The sequence below is a fragment of the Rutidosis leptorrhynchoides genome, unplaced genomic scaffold (assembly GCF_046630445.1).
Source record: "Rutidosis leptorrhynchoides isolate AG116_Rl617_1_P2 unplaced genomic scaffold, CSIRO_AGI_Rlap_v1 contig339, whole genome shotgun sequence".
Taxonomy (NCBI): Eukaryota; Viridiplantae; Streptophyta; class Magnoliopsida; order Asterales; family Asteraceae; genus Rutidosis; species Rutidosis leptorrhynchoides.
The window spans coordinates 44,389-67,038 of record NW_027266578.1 but is presented as its reverse complement, the minus strand read 5'-3'; the positions used below and the strand labels follow the sequence as shown (position 1 = coordinate 67,038).

The following is a 22,650-nucleotide window of genomic DNA, read 5'->3' as shown; positions in this document are numbered from 1 at the left end:
TCTTCTATCAGGCATTCAGGAAAAATGACCCCAATAGGTAAAATTCTCAACTCTAGTATTCTTAACATCCCTACTAGAGAAGAAAAACATAAAGCCAAACAACCATCAACTTCATCATTTAATGAGTGTTATTCAATACTCAGTCATTATTCAGAAAAAGAAATGAGCCAACACTTCTACCAAACAGTCAAACTAGATTCCAGTCCAAAAGCAATATTTCTCTCTGATGCAAACACTCTAACACTATATAAATTTCTTATTCATGGCTTAATAGATACTATCTATCTAAGGGGCACTAACCTACTTTCAGAATTCCCTCTAGGACCAGCTCATGCTATAAGAAACTATGTGTTCCGAATAAGAAAAGATATAGAACTATTTATAAAAATATATAGTTCTCTTCCAGTATTCAACAAAGAAAAAATAATGGTTCCAAGTTATGCAGTCATGGTTCTTGGAATATCAAATAAAAATTACCCACCAAGAGATGGATCAACTGGACGAAAACTATCAGAAAACGAGGTTGAAGAACTCAATGCCAAATATTTCGCCGGAATTCTAAGAAACACCGGAAAGATTGATACTCATGAAAAGTATTTTATTAACTACAGGAGTGAGAATATTCTGATATACTCAAAATATAATCAAGAAATAAGTGCTGAAGGATTAAGAGCAGTTCAGATTTTCGAATGACCATTTTCTGATTTCTCTGGACCACTACAATACCTGCCTTATAGGACAAAAGAAATAATATGCACTCTTCTACACAGCAATAAAGACAACAACTCTACAGATTCTATCTCAATAATAATGGAGGACAAAGAAGAAAAGCCAAATGAATCCAATAAAGATGATGAAATAATTGCATCCACTAGTTAAAGCAAGATGTAGACATCTGTGTCTTCTTGCAATAAAACGTAAGCCTTGATGTAAATCTTTAAGGGCATCAATAATGTATCAATAATGTAATATCTAAGGGTATTAAGTAGAATATAGTCCACTTATTATGTGTATAAATATGTACCCTCTGGTTCACTTAGAACTCAAAATTTATTGAGTGAAATAAAATTCTCCTTTGTTTGTTTGATAACAAACCAACGTTTTGATTTCCCGTTTATAGGAAATCTGTTTTACCAAAGCAAAAATCAGCAAAAATATTATAATATCAAATACATAAAAATCAAGCAATCTATCATCAAGAAATCAAGAAGATCACCAGCAAAAGCTTTCATAAAGTAGAAAAATTCAGGTATGGATTCGCCAACTAATACACTTGATTTATCTTTAATAGAAAATTCTAGTATTATAGAATTATTTGCTTTACAAAATGAAACTAATCAAAAGATAACTCGATTAAAAGAAATAATTTATGATTATAAATATAAAATAGATATAAGAAAAATTAAAAAAATAAAAATATCATTCAGAAAGATATTACCTTCTGATCTAACAAAAGAAATAGCAATCAGATATGAAACATATTTCTATGTTTGTTAGGAGGGTTGACATTTGGTTTTTCCATATGGACTGAGAGCGGATTCATGATTTTCTTAGGAGTAGGTAGACCCTACATAAGTAAATATTCAAGTAGGTTAAATGTGAAGGGATTCGTATTATATGTGGTATAACCACCACAAGTTGGTCTAACTGGTATAATTCTAATGGTGTTGTGGAGACAAGTCAAGAATCGGAATATGTAGTTGTTGATATTTTCTACTAAACCACTTTGGTTGCTCTGTTAGGGAAGATTAACATTATATTCCTACTGATGTAATTCTGTCTAAACCAGCTATGTCCATCATCTTTGCTAGCCCTTGTAACCTTGAAGCAAACTAGGAACTAATTTATATCCATATTGAAAAGATGAAGAGGTCCTCAGTTGGACATTCATAGAGACTAAAAGTTTGGTTACTTGTATGCTAATGCGCAGCACTTAGAGGGGACTACGTTTTGGTTACTGCTCATCAATATGTTTACATTATGATGGAAATCTTTTAACAAAGTGTTAGCGGGCTTTAGTTTTCACCTAAAGCACCAATGGATGAGTAAATTATATTTTACTTCAGCAGTTCCGCCATTTTATATTTGAACTGTGCGTAATTTGCTCTTCTAGATGCAAGGTCTTCCCTCTTTTTGCATTGTTCTGGTCATCGGAATCCAATTGGGAAAATATTATGTTCACCAAACTTGGTAAACATCATTGTGGGATTAGAGAGACGCAGATGAGGTTGTCCTCACCCATACTTTTTTCATGTCTGGAATCATATGAGGGCTGAGGCCCTTGGTACAATCTCTTGACATATAGTTTAGTTATATGGCCTTAAGAATAGAATCAAAAGCTCATAGCAGTATGTTTACTGCCTGTAAAATATGCTGCTACAAAAATATGCTGCTACAAGTCTTTTGTCATTTTTAGGTTTTTTTTTTCATAGGATATCTTTATTGGTTTTACATGCTCTTATCATTCTAACTTGGACCCCTATATTTTATCTAAAAAAAATCTATTCTTATGGAGCAATGTGTATATTTATTTATTTATTTATTTATTTATTTTTATTTACTCTTGTTTTTTATTATTATCTTTTGCAGATGGCGGCCTGGAACTTCGTTTGTGATGCTTTATATGAGACATTCCATTTTTTCAGGCTTACATTCACGCACAGGGCACAATGCCATCTATTGTAATTTGTACGAGGCATATATGAGCAAGGTAAGGATTCTCAAATAAATGAATTCCTAGACGATAACATCCATCTTAATGCTAGACAACGATTTATAGATATAGAGGTTCCCATGTATGATGCTCTGATTTGCTATTAACTGCTAGGACCCATGTTGATATGATGTGATGTTGATACTGTTTTGTGATTTTGTTTGATGAGCTGATGCACCAAACTGAATTTAGGCACTTAGTTTTCTGAACACGTTGTTAAAAGTAGGCCACGTAGTACGGTAGTAGTCCCTTTTGAGATTTCACTGTCCTTATTCTTGCCTGGATTCTTGTTATGGTTGTGATGTGCATGTTAATAGCATTTTTGGAAATGTACATTATCTTCCATACTTAAAATCTGAATGTTTGAAGAACTTCTCAAACTAGTTCTGCAAAACGAAAAACCATATTTCAAAATTTAAACCCCTCTAAACTATGTTCTCATATCCTAGCTTTGAAAGAAGTTTCCTATTTGATATCCACGCCTTGGTACTTATTTGCAAGAGGGCTTTCGATCTTTAATCAGAAGCATAAAGAGGCAGATTTGTGATCATGTCATGTGTTAGGTAACAGTAAAAGGAGAAAATGAGAAGCATAATGAAGGCGCTTGAGTTTGTATATGGGGAGGGATAATGCTTGGTTATGATTTATTGAGACCAATTTTTGATTCTATTCATAAACCTATCATGGTTTCATTGACCTTGCCCTTCCAGAAAAAGGAAAAGCTTTGCAAAATTTTTTATCGAAATAATACAATCCCCACATAGTTAACGATTAATCATACTTCCCTTGAAATTGGCCATTTTTAATTTTTATTTTTTTCGGGTACTACACATAGTATTAAATCTCTCACATGATAATGATGGGTAGTGGTGATAATGATGGTTAGTGGTGTATGAACGCTCCTGTTTTCCATATCTCGTGGTTTCACTTTTCTTCATTGCTTCTTTGGATCCTGACTGGATGAATTGATGTTTGTTGTGACCATGAAGTTTCATAATATAATGAATCGATAACATCACACAAAGCAGGTTGATTTTATATTTTGAATGATGCTTTGTCTACCGTGAGTTTTTTTTTTTTTTTAATTCAGGACGTTTGACCATACTGAATCTAACACAAGTTATTTTGTGCTTACTATTACGCATGGTTCTTTCAGCTTGTTAAAATATTGCATCTTCTTCCCATGGTAGAGTTAATATGATTCGATCAGAGTTATCACGATCTTATCCATGTTTGAACAATCTGTCTTTCTGATTTGCAGGCGTTCATACAGTATGAATCAAGAAACTTGGGTTGAAGTTGTTGGAGCACTTGTGTGTGGTTTCGAAAAAAAAAAAGTGAATTTTTTTGAAGTGATGAGAGTTAAATCCAGAAAAAGTCGTGTTCTTAAGAATGTTGGGAGGTTAAAGAGAACGCAAGCTTAGGGTTCGGTTCTTCTGCAAAGAGAGACTACTGAGTATATATGAGGATATATCCGTTGAAAACTAACACAACGGAATCAGGGACGGAACTGTGTGTATTTGCGTAGGGCTCAGGCCCTACCCAATTTTTTAAAAAAAATCAACTTAGTTAGTGTATAGTAAAATACTGTCTAATGTTATGTAATTATTATTGATGTACCTAGTGGTGATCAGTACATCCCTAGTTCTCAAGATCGAGAACCTTCTAATTTTTCTATTTTTCTTTTTTTTCCCCTTTTATTTAGCTCAGATTTAGTGTGAATGAATAAATAAATATTAGAGTCGATTTATATGAGATTTAAAAAGTTCGCGGTGTGACCGATATTTATAATTTACAATAATTATTATACTCCGGTCCTACCCGACATTAATTTATGCGTCCGTCCCTGAACGGAATGGGAAATTAAGGACTAGAACTCACCAGACATAAACAGTCGGGCAGCAATAAATTCACGTTGCTTTTTGGTGCAAACACGCTAAAAATCAATTTATAATATTTTATGATTATTTTATCCTTGTGTTTTTGTACTACTAGTAATAAATAACTGAAAACAGAAATCGATTTTGTCCTCTTCTTCACCTCCGTTACCAGCTGCTGCCGCCAATCTTGCTGTTGTTACATAGTCCGACCACCGTCTCATCATCAATCTCCGTCCGATTTCCCATCAACCTCTCTTCACCACTTTGACGAACATCCAAAATCCTAACACCCAAACTCCAATAGTGACTTCCTCCTCTCAAATCGCCTCCACTTCCGCTACCTAAAGAAACCCGAGCTCGCCCTCATCATCTTCCAATCGAACATTTCCATCATCTTCCTCTCAAATCCTAATTCTTTTCCTTCGATCCCGTCGTCTACTTGCAGATTTGTTTTCGACTCCGTCGACCGTCGTCCATTTTCAGATTTGAGGGTTTAAATCCGAACTAATTGTTTTTTTTCCTTCTCTCGTTTAACTGTCGATTGGAAGAATAAATGTGGGTGTTCCATTTTCATGATGAATTGCTAGTTGAAATCAGAAAATTAGGTAAGAATTTGGGAAAGTTTGGTGAATCCTCTAACCACCGAGCAAGTTCTGAATCGGATTTGAGTGAGATGTATCTTCGAGACGAAAATTTTACGAGAAAACTGAAAAGGGGAAAAAATGAGCTTCACACAGCACAACAGCAAAGTGTCATGGGCCATATCGTTACAAAAAGCATTCATTCTCTTAAAACGTTTAACCGCAAACCAACCTACTGCATCTTCTAATCTAGTAATACAATATTCTCATGGGTTTGACTATCGAGTGTCGATCCTGTCGAGTAGTTTTTTTTTTTTTTTTTCTTATGAATTGTCGAGTAGTTTTGGAGAAGACGAGAAGAGCAATTTTGATTTTATTATCTCATTAATTAACAGCACATAAGGGTAAAATGGTAATAAAGTACTCTAAACTGATTTTTTTCGTGTAAGCACCAAAAAGCAGCGTGAATTTACTGGTACCCTAAACAGTCCGTAATGGGTTCTAAGAATAGACCGCTACATACAGTAGTCGAGGAAAGCTTAAACTGGTCTGAGAATCTCAATTTCTCAAAAAGTAGATTGAAGCATGCCTGCACAAGTCCAATCGATTTCAGTCCTAATAGCTTTGCTGCCAGAAGAAGAAAAAAATGAAACGAAACAAAATGTTCATTTTGACCCAATTGCCTAAGTGGAGGATTCAATTGACTTCAATCTATCCATAATTTCCCTTAGTTAGCCCAGAGATCTCCTTTCTTCCATCAGGGCATTTGCGTCAGGATTGTTGCTATATGATCAAGTGCCGAAACCATGTACTTGGTCGATAAACTAAAATCCAACTTGGCTCTCATCTCATGCATACTAATCATGTAAACAAGCTTTTACCTAATCTCAACAATCTATAAATTTTACTAAAGGTGGTCTAGCATGTCTCTCAATCAAGCATTTTGAATCTTTTTTATAACATGATCAAAAATCCTATGTCTTAAATTGTAGGTATTTCCATTTTTTTTTTTTTAATGAAATAGATATTGGCAGATTTTAAAGGTTTCGACGACGTAAATTTTAAGAAAAGTATGTTGACAAGAAAAATTATGATGATAATTGAGGGGTTAATTCGAAACGTGTTAAAACGGCTCGAGGAGCTATTTCACGTAATTGGTAGTGTACGTTAGTAGGAAGAGATGCTGAAAAAGCTTATGGAAATTGAATTTGCTAGGCCTAGGCAATTCAGCTTGTGGGTGGGAAGGTAAGGTTGATTGTATTTTCCTTTGAGCTAGCTCTTGTTGTTGTTAATTTCATTTCATGCAATAATAAAATAAACCGTGCGGATCAGCTGAACTGATCACTGCATCGGAACATGTATCGGTCGTTTGGTACCGAGTTGGTTCGATTTAATTAAAAGTAATGCAAATCAAGTCGAGCCCCCGAGTCTTCGGTTCTATATAGTGACTTCAACACGAAGAATAGAAAGCTAGGAATCTTATCTTATCTTATATATTATAATTTTATTATAAAAAATAACTAGATTTTTAATTTTATATATTTGTTATAATTGTAAATTTTATTGTCAAATCCACATTCAATACATGGCGTTTTATTAACAAATAATAATTTGACATAAATATTTTAAAATTTTGAGTTTAATTAGGTTTCAAGTTACAATTTTAAGTCAATGATATTTTTTTTCCTATTATAATTAGGAAATCAAAACACAATAATAACATAATGATTCCTAATAAAATTCTACCAATTATTTTTTCCTAATATAATAATTTTAATCCTAATCAATTTCCTATCTATTATTTAAAAAATTATCCCTAATAAAATTCATATATTCGTTTCTCCTATTCCTAATTAAAACGGACACATATTCTTTTTTCCTATTAAAACCGGCATGATATTTAAAAAATTATTCTTAATTAAATTATAATGTATATTATTTTTTTCTAATTTTTCAGTAAACTATTATTCCTCATAAAAATCGGTTATTTTTTTTCTATTCTTAATTAAATCGGACATATATTATTTTTTAAACAATAAAAACAACTAAATTAATTAGATGTAATTATAAATTTTACTATGAATCAAATCTTGATATATCAAATCAACATAATTATAACTGATATAAAGTTAAAATAATTTTCTTTTAAAATAATATTTTACATTGATTAATAATATTTAATAATTATTTATATGATATACATATATATTTAAATTATTAATTTTTAAAGATACAGACTTTTCGTCCAACAGACGGGCCCACCGACTTGTATAGACACTAGCAAGACATTTAATTTTAAATTTATTCCAATTGCAAATTGATAACGCCCAAAAGCGTTATTATTTACGTTCTGATTTTGTCATCGCTTTGTTCGTTCTAGTGCAAATAGTGTCGATTTTTAGTAAGTTTTCTTTATTTGTTAGATTTTAAGTTTGGTATTTCCTTTTTGTTGCAAATGCAGGAATTAGGGTATATTTTGATGTTTTAAAGTGCTAATGGATATGCTCGAGCTTATTGAGGCAAAACAAATGGAAAGAATAAGAGTCCATGCACATATTCTGATTTCATCGTGATTTTTGGACATCATCCAGTGCGAATCAGCAAACGTGTTCAACATGAATGTTTTAGCTTGATGTATTAGTTTTCCAACGCATAAAGAATCAGGTCATTTTGACATCGGAAGCTCAAGTTATGACGAAACTACAAAAACTGGACGAATCCAAGCATAACCCACGCATATGCTGGAGGAACAGAAGGTTCCATACATTAAGTGTTATGCGTGTATTATGCATGAGATGACGGGCAAAGTGAAAAATCACGCAGAACCCACGCATATGCGTGGGGTTATGCGTGAACGCGGCAACAAATACTCCTATTATGTTTAGGATATCTTTTTCAGCACTAAAACCCTTGTAAGTATAAAAGCAAAAATCCTATTCTTTTAGAAACATACCACATACATTGAAAAATCAGGTTTTTAAATTTAGAGACTGCTAGAAAAAAGCTTACAACTCTCGAAGCAAGGAGATCACGACTACACGAGCGACGACGAAGATTCAATTTAGGTTATTTTCTTTGTTGTTTATCATTATGTCTCCAAACTTTGAGCTTTGTATTATGAATTATATTATGAGTTAAACTTCTTTATTTAGGGTTGATGAAGTGCTTGCAATATAATTTGTTTTGAGATTGACGTCTTTCCTATTAATCGATTTCTGCATTTGCTTTTGTTAAATTGAATTTAATGCTTTAATTTGCGTGATCAACAAGTTAATTGAATGGTTATATTTATCAAAAAGCCTAGGAATAGTGAGACTAAGATTAGAACTTGTTTAAAAAATAATTGATTAAACTTATGTTTGATTTGTCAGCAAAGGTAGGAATATAGCTAGTTGACCAATTAACCTAGTCTATACTCAAGTTGGGAACTTAATGCAATTAGGGTTAGTTCATACACATTCGGGAGATATGGTCGTTTAATCCTAATAAGGAGCATAAGCCAAGGGGTCGAAAGACAATTATGAACAATTGTTGGTATTGGGTAGTAAAATTAGGAATCGAGAGATAGGAATTGGCAGTTAATCATGCATTGAGTATTGTAAATGTGGATTCGCAAGACCCTAGATATCTCATCATCCATAATTTCAATCTTCTTATTGCATGCTATTTTATGTTCTTAGTTTAAATACAACAATCAACTGCTGGATTTTATCTGAACAATAGCCGAATTTATGATAGCTCGTACTCGGATCATTTTCTTCATGATTCCTTGAGATCGATAGCCGGACTTCACAGTCCCTTTACTACTTGTGCCGATACGTGCACTTGCATGTAAGTGGTTTTAGCCCAACATAAATTCAATTGCAAATTTTATAGTCAAATCAACATCCGACACATAGCGTTTTATTAACGAATAGTAATTTGACACATGTATTTTAGAACTTTAAATTTAATTAGGTTTCAAGTTACAATTTTAAGTCAATCATATTGTTTTTCTTTTCTATTCTAATTAGGAAATCAAAACACAATAATAACATAATGATTCCTAATAAAATTCTACAAATTACTTTTTCCCAATATAATAGTTTTAATCCTAATCAATTTCCTAACTATTATTTAAGAAATTATTCCAAATAAAATTCATATATTCATTTCTCCAATTCCTAATTAAAACGACCATATTATCTAAAAAATTATTCCTAATTAAATTATAATATATATTTTTTTCATTAAACTATTATTCCTCATAAAAATCGGTTATATTTTTTTACTATTCTTAATTAAAACGGACATATGTTACTTTCAAACAATAGGAACAACTAAATTAATTAGATGCAATTATAAATTTTTTTATGAAATCAAATCTTGATATATAAGTTTTACTTTTTGCTATTTTTATTATTTTTGAATTTAAAATAAATTTTAAATTTAGTAGGATTTTAGGTTTTGAAATCAAATCAAAATAGTTATAACCGATATAAAATTAAAATAATTTTATTTTAATATAATATTTGACATACATTTAATAATATTTAATACAAATAATTATTATATAATTTTATATGATATATATTTAAATTATTAATTTTTAAAGATACAGATTTTTCGTCCAACGGACGGGCCCACCGACTTGTATAGACAATATCAATACTTTTTCAATTTTAAATTGTATAAATTGCAAATATTATTGTCAAATAAAAATTCAACACATAGCGTTTTATTGATGAATAGTAATTTGACACATGTATTTTTGAAATTTATGTTTAATTAGGTTTCAAATTACAATTTTAAGTCAATGATATTATTTTTTTCTTATTCTAATTAGGAAATCAAAACACAATATAATAACATAATGATTCCTAATGAAATTCTACCAATTACTTTTTTCTAATATAATAATTTTATTCCTAATCAATTTTCTATCTATTACTTAAAAAAGTTATTCCTAATAAAATTATAATACACTATATATATTTTTAATTTTCTTATAAAATAATTTTTCCTAATTAAAATTCATTATATTCTTTTTTCCTATTCCTAATTAAAATGGGTATGTCTTCTTTTTTCCTATTCAAAAGATCATTTTATTAAAAAAAGATATTCCTAATCAAATTATAATATATATTTATATTATTTTTTCTAATTTTTTTATTAAACTATTATTTCTAATAAAAATTCGCTATATTTTTTTCCTACTCTTAATTAAAATGGGCATATCTTATTTTCAAACAATAGAAATAACTAAATTGATTTGATGCAATTATAAATTTTAGTATGAAATCAAATCTTGATATATAAATTTTAATTTTTACTATGTTTATTATTTTTTAAAAATAAAATAAATTTTTATTTAGGATTGTAGATATTGAAATAAAATCAAAATAATTATAATTGATATAGAGTTAAAATAATTATATTTTATATAATATTTGACATAGATTTAATAATGTTTAATATAAATAATTACTATATAATTTTTTATATGATATATTTAAATTATTAATTTTTAATCGCTACGGGACTTTCCGTCCAACGGACGGTCCCATTGACTTGTTCACAACAATAGCATGATAAACAAATCGCTACAATAACAAAGATTTTCTCCAAAATCAGTTCTTTAAAAAAGAATCAATTGTATGATGAAATGTATTGAAGTTTTTGTGATTTTCCTTTATTTTATTTTTTTGGTTTTATCGAAGTTGCTATCGAAAGAGTAGTTTTCGTATTTGAAAGTACAAATATTTTTCTCATGAATCATGATGTTTGTTTTACGGTCTTGAGTCTTAAGTTTCATAAACACTACCTTCATAGTGTTTCAATGCTGACTGCTTAGACAGTGACTGGTATAAGCTAAATTAAATAAATACCCTATTAGTATAATTAGTTTTGATAGAATCATAAGATTCTTTATGATTCTATCTTGAGGTAATGTTTTAATAGGTTTAACGAACATGCAGAAATTAAAATGTTAAAATTTGGGCCCTCGGCCTATTTGTCATTTTTAGCCCGTCCATGCTCACCACCAACCTTCCTCTGATATTCAGTCAACGCCATGTTTTTCCTCTGATTTTTTGTGGCATTCACGGCACGACCATGCTTCAACAAGACATGTCCTTCAAAACACCATGTTTGCCAGACATGTCTTTCACCACCATTCCACTCAATCTTCACTATATAATCATGTATCTTGTAGTGTTAAGAAACATGTTTAATTTTATTCTCTAAATTATAATCGTGTGTGTTGAATCAATAAATTATTCTTCAATTCCGTTTCGTGTTCTTCACTTCCGCTCCACAAATTTCAATATGGTATCTTGAGCTTTAGATTCATTTTGATCTTGATTTGCCTTTCAAATCTTCTTCATCTTCTTCGCCAAAATTATGGCTTTTGATGTCAATATCTCAGTCAATTAGTCTTCGATTTCGTTAGGTTATTTTCGTTTTGTTTTTCGATTTCGTTATCTACACACACTCTACAGTGACTCTATCTTTCGTCTCCTCCTCCAATCTCAGAATGGCTCGCTTGACTCTAGTCTCCACCGTACTTCTCTTCCTATGCATAGCAGCTGCTAGGTCATCTTCTTTTGAAGAACTCAATCCCATCAAACTCGTCTCCGACGGCCTCCATGACTTCGAGTCCACTATGCTCCAAGTCCAAGGTGAGATCTTGCTATCTTCAAATATCAAGGATTTCAGTTTTGCTGAGCTCAAAATGACTACAAGGAATTTTCGACAGGACAGTGTGTTAGGAGAAGGTGGTTTTGGTTCTGTTTTCAAAGGGTGGATTGATGAGAACACTCTCACTGCTGCCAAGTCTGGAACTGGCTTAGTCATTGCTGTTAAAAGTCTTGACCTTGAGAGTTTCCAAGGTCACAAAGAGTGGCTCGCTGAGGTTAATTTTCTAGGGCAACTTCATCACCCCAACCTGTTGAAATTGATTGGTTACTGCTTGGAAGATGAACACCGGCTCTTGGTATATGAATTTATGCCACGAGGCAGTTTGGAAAATCATTTGTTCAGGAGAGGTTCTTATTTCCAATCATTGTCATGGTACTTGCGGATGAAGGTTGCTCTAGGTGCTGCAGAGGGACTTGCCTTTCTTCATAGTGTCGCTGCTGTTTGGGACGATCTCTCGTCAGCTAGTGATTGATGCTTGAACAGCTCTCTTGTTCAGGTCGAAGTATCTTCTCGACTCTATCTGTTATTTTCCAGTATTAGTTTTGTTATAGCTCTAGTGTTTATAAGCAGTATTTGCTATAGATTTGTTGTGCTGTGAATGATTCTTATGATAAGAATCCAGCTATGTTATCACTCGTTTCCGAGTTGTTGTATGCTGCTATGATCCTTGTGTTTAGGCATAGTATGCTTTGATTCGAGTAGTATAGCTTGCTAAAATGGAGAGATAGGTTGTTGTTAGTCTCTGATTGGGATCATTTGTCGATTGGATTGAAGTGTATGCAAAAGTCATCGATGATTGGTGACTATCAGTTGCACTGGATTGCATCTTGCCGCCTGTGTTAGGTAATTATTTGATAGTAGTATGTTAGGCATTGAATGGATGGTTCAGTAAAATAGGATAATGTGATGATCGGAGAATGACACCCCTGTTGTTCAGCTTCCTGATGCGATATCTGCTGCTACAATAATTGAAGCAAGTGCCCATGTGTTTTGCTTGAAGCATCGTCACGAATTTTTTGCAACGTTCTTCCTCGACTTCTTCATGTCTAAGCTCGACACCTACGATTTCTTTTCGTTGCCGGCTTGAGGGGGTGTTAAAATTTGGGCCCTCAGCCCACTTGTCATTTTCAGCCCATCCATGCTCACCACCAACCTTCCTCTGATATTCAGCCAACGCTATGCTTTTCCTCTGATTTTCTATGGCATTCATGGCACCACCATGCTTCAACAAGACATGTCCTTCACAACACCATGTTTGCCGGACATGTCTTTCACCACCATTCCACTCAATCTTCACTATATAATCATATATCTTGTAGTATTAAGAAACAAGTTTAATTTTATTTTCTAAATTGTAATCGTGTGTGTTGAATCAATTAAATTGTTCTTCAATTCTGTTTCGTGTTCTTCACTTCCGCTCCACAAATTTCAATATAAAATGGAACCAACTTTTGTTTAAGTGTAAAGCTGGTGATTTGGTAATTGAAATTTAGATGATTCTATACTGTTTAGGAATCAAATTTAATATAAGAAATAGACACTAAGTCGGTTCGTTGAACATACAAATATAATGCTAGGTTCAACATTAGGAGAATTTGTTTCAATATCATTTTAACCAAAATATTATATAGTGAAATGGAGGGAGTAGATTCTAGTCATATCAAATATTATATTTATCTGAAAGTCGAACTATATACAATCAAATGCTTTACTACGAAGGCGGAACTGTGTTTGTATATATACCCGTCAATGTAGATTATAATTTTACATAATATTATTTCTGTCTGACCATACAATACATGATGTTTTGATTAATATGACATTATATAATTATTCACGTTTGTTGAGGGTAGTTTTATTAAAAAATATATTTTTTAAAATTATTTTAAATTGAACAAAACATCATATACAATTTAATTTTTTTTTTATAAAAATATCTTATTACACCTTTTCTTTTTTTTAAAGTTGAAAAATATTTTTTTACAAGAATATATTCATTACACATGATTAATTATATCATATCCCATTAATCAAAATACAATATATTATGAGATTGGAGAGGTACGTAGTACTTACGATAATCCTAAATTTCTCCATCTAATTAGTCGCAAGAGATCAGAATAAATATTTCCTACTTTTGAAAGTGTAAATTAATAGTCATGATATTCTTGGTTTCTTATGAATAATTGTTTCATTCATGACCTAGAAGTTAAAAGAATGCATGGCCTACTCTTTTTCCTTTCTGCGTTGGCAAAATTAATTTCATGTCTCAAACAAAGTAAAACTGCCAAACGATGTAATGCTGCATTATAGGAGTAATACACATCTTCTCTTCGCCAGCCTTATTTCATTGTCCCTATATGAATTTTGGAAACAACTTACTTCTTCACAAGAAATTGCATCTTTTTCAATAAACCTTCTTGCAATAAACCTTCGCCAGTCTTGTTTCAACAGGAAATAGTAATTTTCTTTTTAAAGTGAATAAATTAGCTAAGTTTTATAAAAGAAAATCAAAAATCCCTGATAATAGTAAAAAGTCTCTTGAAAATAGTCTCACCCATATATATATATATAATAGCGAGATTTTTTTAATTTTAAATTTATTTAAATTGCAATTAGGTTTTAAATTACAATTTTAAGTCAATGATATTAATTTTTCAATTTTAAATTTATTTCATTGCAATTAGGTTTCAAGTTACAATTTTAAGTCAATGATATTATTTTTTTCCTATTCTAATTAGGAAATCAAAATATAATAAAAACATAATGATTCTTAATAAAATTCAACCAAATATTCCTAATAAAATTATAATACACTATATTTATATATTTAATTTTCTTATTAAACAATTTTTCCTAATTAAAATTCATTATATTCTTTTTTTCTATTCCTAATTAAAACGGGCAAGTCTTCTTTTTTCCTAAACAAACGGACATATTATTAAAAAGAATCCTAATCAAATTATAATATATATTATGTTTTTCTAATTTTTTTATTTAACTATTGTTTCTGATAAAAAAACCGCTATAAAGTTTTCATATTCTTAATTAAAAAGGACATATCTTAGTTTTTAAATAATTAATAATTTTTACTAATTAAAATTTATTATATTATTTTTTCCCATTCCTAATTAAAATAGACATATCTTCGTTTTTTCTATTCAAACGAACAAATTTTGAAAAAATTATTCCTAATCAAAGTATAATATATATATATTATTTTTTCTATTTTTTATTAAAAGTATGTTATATTTTTTTTTGTATTCTTAATTAAAATGGGCATATCTTTTTTTTCAAACAATAGGAACAACTAAATTAATTAGATACAATTATAAATTTTATTATGAAATCAAATATTGATATGTAATTTTTATTTTTTACTATAGTTATTATTTTTGAAAATAAAATAAAATTTTTATTTTAGAATTGTAGATTTTGAAATAAAACTAAAATAATTATAATTGATATAGAGTCAAAAAATTAGATTTTATATAATATTTGAAATAAATTTAATAAAAAATTTATATGATATATTTAAATTATTAATTTTTAAAGATACGAATTTTCCGTCCAACGGACGAGTCCACTGACTTGTATATATAATATTGGAAAAATAGAGCATCGAAATAAAATATCAGATCCCACGACCATGAACATTCCTCTTAAGTACTATCCAAAGTATGCTAGTGTATGAGTATGAAACTAACTCTCTTTAATATTATTTATTTATTTTATGATAGAGGAATTTACAAGTAGATAGTATATGGATGATTACGCAAACTAAATCAACTTTATTCTCCAAATAAAATAAATAAATTATGATCATATAATCGTCCTTAAATATGAAAGTTTGGAATATATTGAAAAAACACTCGTAGAAAATATGAACAGTCGTAATTAAGATGAATTATCAAACTTGAAATTCGAAAAAATCTTCCATACTTCATAAAAACTTCAAATGAATGCTGTCTTTACCCATCACAAACAATCATTCTTGAGATTTCATCGGCAAGAAAATTGTTCAACTTTGTAACTGCTTTGGAATTGAATCCCTTAGAACAGTAATAAAAAAGTTTTTTACTCTAGATTGAAATTTATTATATTAGCAATTCTGAATCATCAACTCATTAAACAACTCTCTTTATAATAGGTAATGGCATGGGATTGCCAATCATGATGGATGATAGTGGCCAAAACAAATGAACCAATAATTAGTCAATAACCTTTTCTGATTGAATATATATAAAGGATGATATTCAAATTAGTTTAATAAACCAGTAGAAAGTTTATGATCTCATTGAATAATACATTCGAAATTTTAATATGTTGCTGATGTCCTCATTGATATGATCATCTGATATAAAAATAAAATTACATATATCATCGACGTCTTGATTAATAATGCGAGATTTAGAGGTCCATATACATTCGATATTACTTTGATGAAAAATTAAACAAAAAACTATTTTGGTTGATCCAAAGAGAACTCAAATTAACGAGTACTCCCTCCGCTCGCAATATATATATTTTAGATTTTTTATTTTAAATAGATGATTTTTATTTTATTTTAAATTAAAATATGTTAATTTTCTTTTTTATTTTATTTTTTATGTCAATAACTTGAATATGTATGTATTGAGAGACGGAGAAAATATTAGATCAGGAGAGAAAGCTAGCATTGAGACGTACGTGGCAAAGCAGCTGGGCGTCTCGGTGCTACCTTGCCGCCGTTTTAGCAAACGCCGTTCCTACCACGCCTTCAATCGTGTGGTCTTATCTACACTTCCCTAAGTTCAATTAGTTTTGAGTAGTAGTTGATAGTATAATATATATTATATTTATCCTTCATGTCGGCTTTATATATATATATATATTTTTTGGTCTGATAAGTATCCGCACACCATTGCTCCCATGCACTTATTGCACTCTAGTTGGAAATTGGAATGACAGCCGCCCGATTGGTATACTGTATGGGTATTAGCAATCTAATGGCCTTGGTTGACTTGAAATTATTATAATAGCCACATTTTGTCTACTTTCACATTTTATTCACCAAAACAAAGAGTAAAATAGTTTTTGTATTTTCAAAGTGTATTTTGACATAAATAATTTGGTAAAAGTAATCGTTTGCTCCCATTTGAAATGTTTGTTAATTGTGTCGTCCTTCAAATATAAAATCCATTCTTTGATCTCAATATTTATATTTTTTCAAACTCTTTGATCCTCGATTTTAACGGACATTAATTTTGACCGATCTATCACTTTTAACCAATCAAAACATGACACGTATACATAATGTGTAAAAAAATTCCACCTAAACTTTCTTATCTCGATTTAAAATATCATCAACAAAACATTTAGTTATGTCCAAACATTCCCAACTACACTCACCACTTTGAAATTAAAAACCGAACGGAAGCTATAAGAAATCAATCGGTTTTAATGGATTTAAAAATAAAACTTAACAAACCAGTACCAAAATCTTCCGTCGCCAACTCCGACAGCACCGCCGTTCTAGCCTCTGTCCCCTCGACCTCCGACCCAAAACCTCGCTCTTTCAGATTCCGACAAGATCCCGTCGCCTCCAGTCTCACCGTTCCGATCTCGTCTGCTGCGGTCTCTCTTTCCACTTCCGACCAGATCCAGTCGCCGCTCCAGTCTCTCTGTCTCTCTCGAGCATAATCTTCCTCCCTCGACGTCGTGCCGCTACCGATGGCGTTCCGACCCCGCGGCCATAGTCTCTCTCTTCCGCTCTATCTTAACACCAAAGTTAGAATTTGTTTCCTCCATGTCAAATTAGTTTCTCCTATCTATCTCTACATAAACTAAGAGATTTCAAAACGGGAGTTGAGTTTTCTTAGTTTCAAATAGAGAAGCTCTTTTTGTTTGAGCGAAATTGTCATCACCTGATGAGTAATATATATCTAATCCTCTATTAATTGTTTCACTTTTAAGCTTTTGTTTCATTACCTATAATGGCATGAAGCGGCATATCCAATTTCCATCCTCTGTGGCTGTAAATTGTTTGGGTTTTGCTGTGTATTGACTATTGACCTTCATCTCTATGATTATGAGCTCGATTAGTGCTTGATTTTTTTTTTTTGTCAGTGACCTTTTTGTTTCAATTTAGCTTCTAGATGAATTGATGAATAATAATAAATAGGTATCTATTACTAAATTAGGCTTGGTTTATGTTATCGCCACTGCAATTCAAAGTGATGATGATGGAATGTTCATGTTCTATTTAATCAAATTAAAGGTAAATGTAGGAAAGCAAGTCAGCTCGAAACACTCAAGTTCATCAGGAATGGTATGACGAACTTTCATTTTGGTGCCGATTTGTTAAGTTTTATTTTTAAATCGATCAAAAACGATTTCTTATAGCTTCGGTTCGGTTTTTAATTTCAATGTGGTGAGTGTAATGGGGAATGTTATAGCTTCGGTTCGGTTTTAATTTCAAAGTGGTGAGTGTAATGGGGAACGTTCGGACATAAGTAAATGTTTTGTTAAGATATCTTAAATCGGGATAAAAAAGTCCAGGTATAATTTTTTTACACATCATGTACACGTGTCATGTTTTGATGGGTTAAAAGTGACAGATTGGTCAAAATTAACGTCTGTTAGGATCGAGGGATCAAAGAGGTTAAAAAAGCGTAAACGTTGGGACCAAAAAATGAACTTTATGTTTAAAAAGACGAAACAGTTTAGAAACGTTTGAAACAAGGACCAAACGATTACTTTTGCCTAAATAATTTTATCACATTACAGTGACAGATGTATTTTAATAATAAAAATATTTAAATACAAATAACTTGTTTTGATACATTTCTTAATATGTATGAAAATGTCTGGACTTTTAATTTAATTTGTCTTGAAAAAGTATTTGGTTGTTAGTTATATTAGTAATGGAAAAACGAGCGAACAGTTCGGTTCATTACTAAACGAATCGAAGTCGAACAAGCATTTGAAGTTCGTTTAGTAAACGAGTCGAGCTAGGCTCGGTTCGTTTATCCCTATTATTTAGCGAACAGATTTCGAGCCGATTCGAACAATTTGCGAGCCCAAAGGTATTTGGTAATTTAATATTAATACTTATAAAAATGGTGTTTTTATGTTAAATTACATAATTATTATATTAAAAAAATAATATTTAATGCTAACTTTTTTAATTATAATACTAATAATCACAAAATTAAATATTAATAAATTAATATTTATGTATTATTTTAGTCATTTAATAAATATTTTATTTTGTACATGTTAAAAATTAAACGAACTGCTCACAAAGGTTCGGGAACAGTAGCGAGCCATACAGATCTCTTGATTTTTGGGTTCGTTTATAAACGAACATAATTCGGCTCGACTTATTTATAAACGAACATTCATTAAATGAGATCCGGACGTTTGCCCATTACTAGTTTACATACTCATTCGACTAAGAAATATTATAAAGATCGTTACTATATTTAAGATCTATTTTTCTTATTCATAAAGATTAATTGAGCCTTCATCACTTTGGAAAATGTTTGATTAAATTTCTTAACGTGGACTCAATTGCTAATTAGACTGCTTTAATGAAAATTACAATATATAGAGTAAACTTATTAAAGTAAAACTTTGAGGTGAAGCTAGATACAAATAAAATTCAAAACTTTAATTCAATCATATAACTCCTCGAGCTCTACAAAAGAATCCTAAACCGATCACATGCACAATATAAATCCTCACATCTATATTATATTTTACCACTTTCATCTAAAAAATACATAATATTTTGATTAAATATGACATGTTATTAATATAATATAATGAAAATATTTTTATAATAGAAAAATATTGTTTAAAATTGAAAAACATTATTTATAATCTAAATAATATTTTTTGATAAAATCAAAAAATATTATTATTATATTTATTAAATTATATAATGTCATATTTATCAAATTAAATATCATGTATTTTGAGACGGTGAGAGTTTAACGTACTTACATGTCTCTTTCTCTCTCTATTTAAATTTCCAATCTAATTAACACTCTCATTTCTATCATTTCCCTACGTTTGCAGCCTTCACCAAACGGTCAAACCCATTCTCCCTCAACCTTGGAAATACCGAACTCTCGCCTGGAAATGACAACTTACGGCACAATTCCAACTTCCGGCTCACCAGAACCCTCTTCAGACACCGGATACATTACGCGTGCTAACGAACGGATCAGATCGGGTCTTGGCACGCGCAGGTCATGGAGAGTAATGTTCAATTTCCGGGCGCTCGGATTCCCTAGTAACGTTCCAGACACGCTAGCAAGGGTACGTTACAACGTTGGATATTTCCGAATGAATTACGTGATCATAGTCTTAATAATTCTTTTCCTAAGTTTATTGTGGCATCCGATTTCACTCATAGTATTCATAGTCATGTTTGTTGCATGGCTATTCCTCTACTTCCTACGTGACGAGCCCTTGGTTGTTTTCGGCCGTACGATCGATGATCGTGTGGTCCTCATCGTTTTGGGTGTGTTGACTATTGTCTTCTTGTTCTTGACTCATGCTACGGTGAACATAATTGTGGCACTTTGTATTGGGATTGCGGTGGTGGTGGTTCACGGCGTGGTGAGGAAAACGGAGGATTTGGAGGTGGATGAGGAATCTACTGGGTTGATGGCCACCACTCCTGGTGGTCCACGCGGTACCACGGTGACCAGTCATGTTCAATATTCTCCTCCTCCAAATTAATTAGGTTTTCTTCTTTAATTATTGGCAATTTTGTTTGATTGTTTGTTGGGTTTTTTTTTCCCTAAATTAATCCAATTAAATATTGGGATTGGTAAAGTTTTACTTTTAACTATGGGTAATTGATTTTTCTTTTTCTAGTTAACTATGGGTAATTGATGATTTATTAATTAAGTTCCGATAGATGAATCAAATGCTTAAATATTTTGTTGTTCAGAAAGAGAGGAAAAAAACTCTTTATCTTTTAGTGTTGAATGATAGATAGGGGAACACGATTGTATAAATCAACTACCTAACCGGAGCTAATTTACCTAGTGATTATTGGGATAGACTTTCATTCTAAAGATCGAAAAGTCATCTTAAAATGTAATTGGGATAATGTTTTTATAAGGATCTGTGTCCAACGAAAAGTGATTTGGAAGTCCTTGTGTCGAGAAAAACGCTTTGAAGGTCCTTGTGTCGAAAAAATTTTGATTCGGAAGGGTTTGTGTCCGTTTCTGCTGATTTTTTCTTATGTGTCGTCTACGTGGTAAATAAAAATAGACATAAATGCTTATTCATCTCTCCACCTCAGACTATATTGCCACATGTCCAATCATCGAACCAAAATTAAAATCAAAATGAACCACACAATTGAACCGATCCGATTTGTTTTCTCCCTTGACCAACATAATAAACGACGTGATTCACGTCTACTTCACCATCGTGTTTTGCTTTTAATTTCAAATCATTTGGTGGTTCACAGTTTTAAATCCATTTTATCAAGAGTATAATCTATTTTAATTTAATAGATTCAAGAGTCTTATCCAAACAAGCCAATCCAAGCTCCTCTTCACTAGAACATGACTCCATCTCTTTAAAACAAGGGAGCATTTCTTCGCTAGTTACACCTGACTGGATAGCGTCTTCAAGCTCGAATTTTTCTAGTCGCTTTCACTCTCTGGGAGATATTTGAGCTGGTTTCTCGATAAAGGTATCGATGTTTCGAGATGGGTTTGCACGAAAACTGTTCGATTTTAAAATTATTGTTCCGTTGCAGGGCTTGAGAAGCGATGATAAAGAATAAGACTTCGCGGGGATAGATTCGGAAGTTTTTGGTGGAAAAGTAGTGAGCTTTATGTTAGGTTTTTTCCCATTGAGACGTGATAGAAGGGAAATTGAACCTTCTTTCATGGGGAGTTTTGATTTTTGAGAGAAAGGAACTGAAGAGGTTTTACCGAATTTTCTATTTTAAGCTTAACGCTTTCCTTTTTTTTTCTTTTTTTTATTTTGGCTTATAAACAAAGCTTTATATATTAGATGTTACTTTCGGATTCAGTGGCTTATAAATTCGTGAAATTCTTAGCTTTTCTCATGAATCTCAAGACTGCTAGTGAACAAGGACATGAAAGGAGAGAAATTATGAAAGATTATGCCAAGAATTTAACCCAGATTTGAGCTAGAAGAATTTATTTATTTATAATCAGAAGTGTATATTAAGTTCATTTGTACATCTTTGTCCTCTTTGAGTGGCGTTTAGTTAGTTCATTTGCAATTTTTCCATTTCTGTTATGAATATGTTCGGGCTTAATAATTTTTTGTCAAATTAATAGAGCACCTGCTCACTTTGAATCTAAAGCAGCAACACTTGTTTTTTTATAGCTCTCTCCGAATCAAATTTCTATTGTTTTTTTACATTTATGTTTGTCAAGGGAGAAAACAAATCGGTTCCATTCCGTTTAATTTTTAATTCGATTTGATTAATGGGCATGTGGCAATATAATCTGCGGTGGAGAGATGAATAAGTATATATGTCTATTTTTATTTGCCACGTAAACGACATATAAGAAAAAAATCAGTAGAAACGGACACAACCCTCTCCAAATCAAAAAAATTTCGCCACAAGGACCCCCAAAGGGTGTTTTTCGACACAAAGACCTCCGGACCACTTTTTTATTGGACACAGATCCTTATAAAGATATTATCCCAATATAATTCATAAAATTGTTTGGGTTTGGGAAGACTATCGTGTGGTATTCAAAATCGTTGAATAAAAAAAAGAAAATACTTTGTTGCTCCATTGGGCTTA

General features: G+C 31.3%; 2 protein-coding genes across 2 annotated transcripts; both read left to right on the top strand.

The window, feature by feature from the left end:
* The first annotated feature begins 11,688 nt into the window (after positions 1 to 11,688).
* LOC139883010 (probable serine/threonine-protein kinase PBL10) lies at positions 11,689 to 12,324 on the top strand. The gene has a single exon (XM_071867244.1). It carries the CDS (start codon positions 11,689 to 11,691, stop codon positions 12,322 to 12,324), a length of 636 nt encoding a protein of 211 aa, XP_071723345.1.
* A 7,655-nt stretch (positions 12,325 to 19,979) lies between these two features.
* On the top strand, positions 19,980 to 20,585 carry LOC139883009 (PRA1 family protein F3-like). The gene has a single exon (XM_071867243.1). The coding sequence runs from the start codon at positions 19,980 to 19,982 to the stop codon at positions 20,583 to 20,585; it is 606 nt and encodes a 201-aa protein (XP_071723344.1).
* Positions 20,586 to 22,650: the final 2,065 nt, after the last annotated feature.

Bases quoted from the DNA above. Each gene is read 5' to 3' on its own strand.
- LOC139883009 (XM_071867243.1), top strand. From the start codon at position 19,980: ATGACAACTTACGGCACAATTCCAACTTCCGGCTCACCAGAACCCTCT.
- LOC139883010 (XM_071867244.1), top strand. From the start codon at position 11,689: ATGGCTCGCTTGACTCTAGTCTCCACCGTACTTCTCTTCCTATGCATA.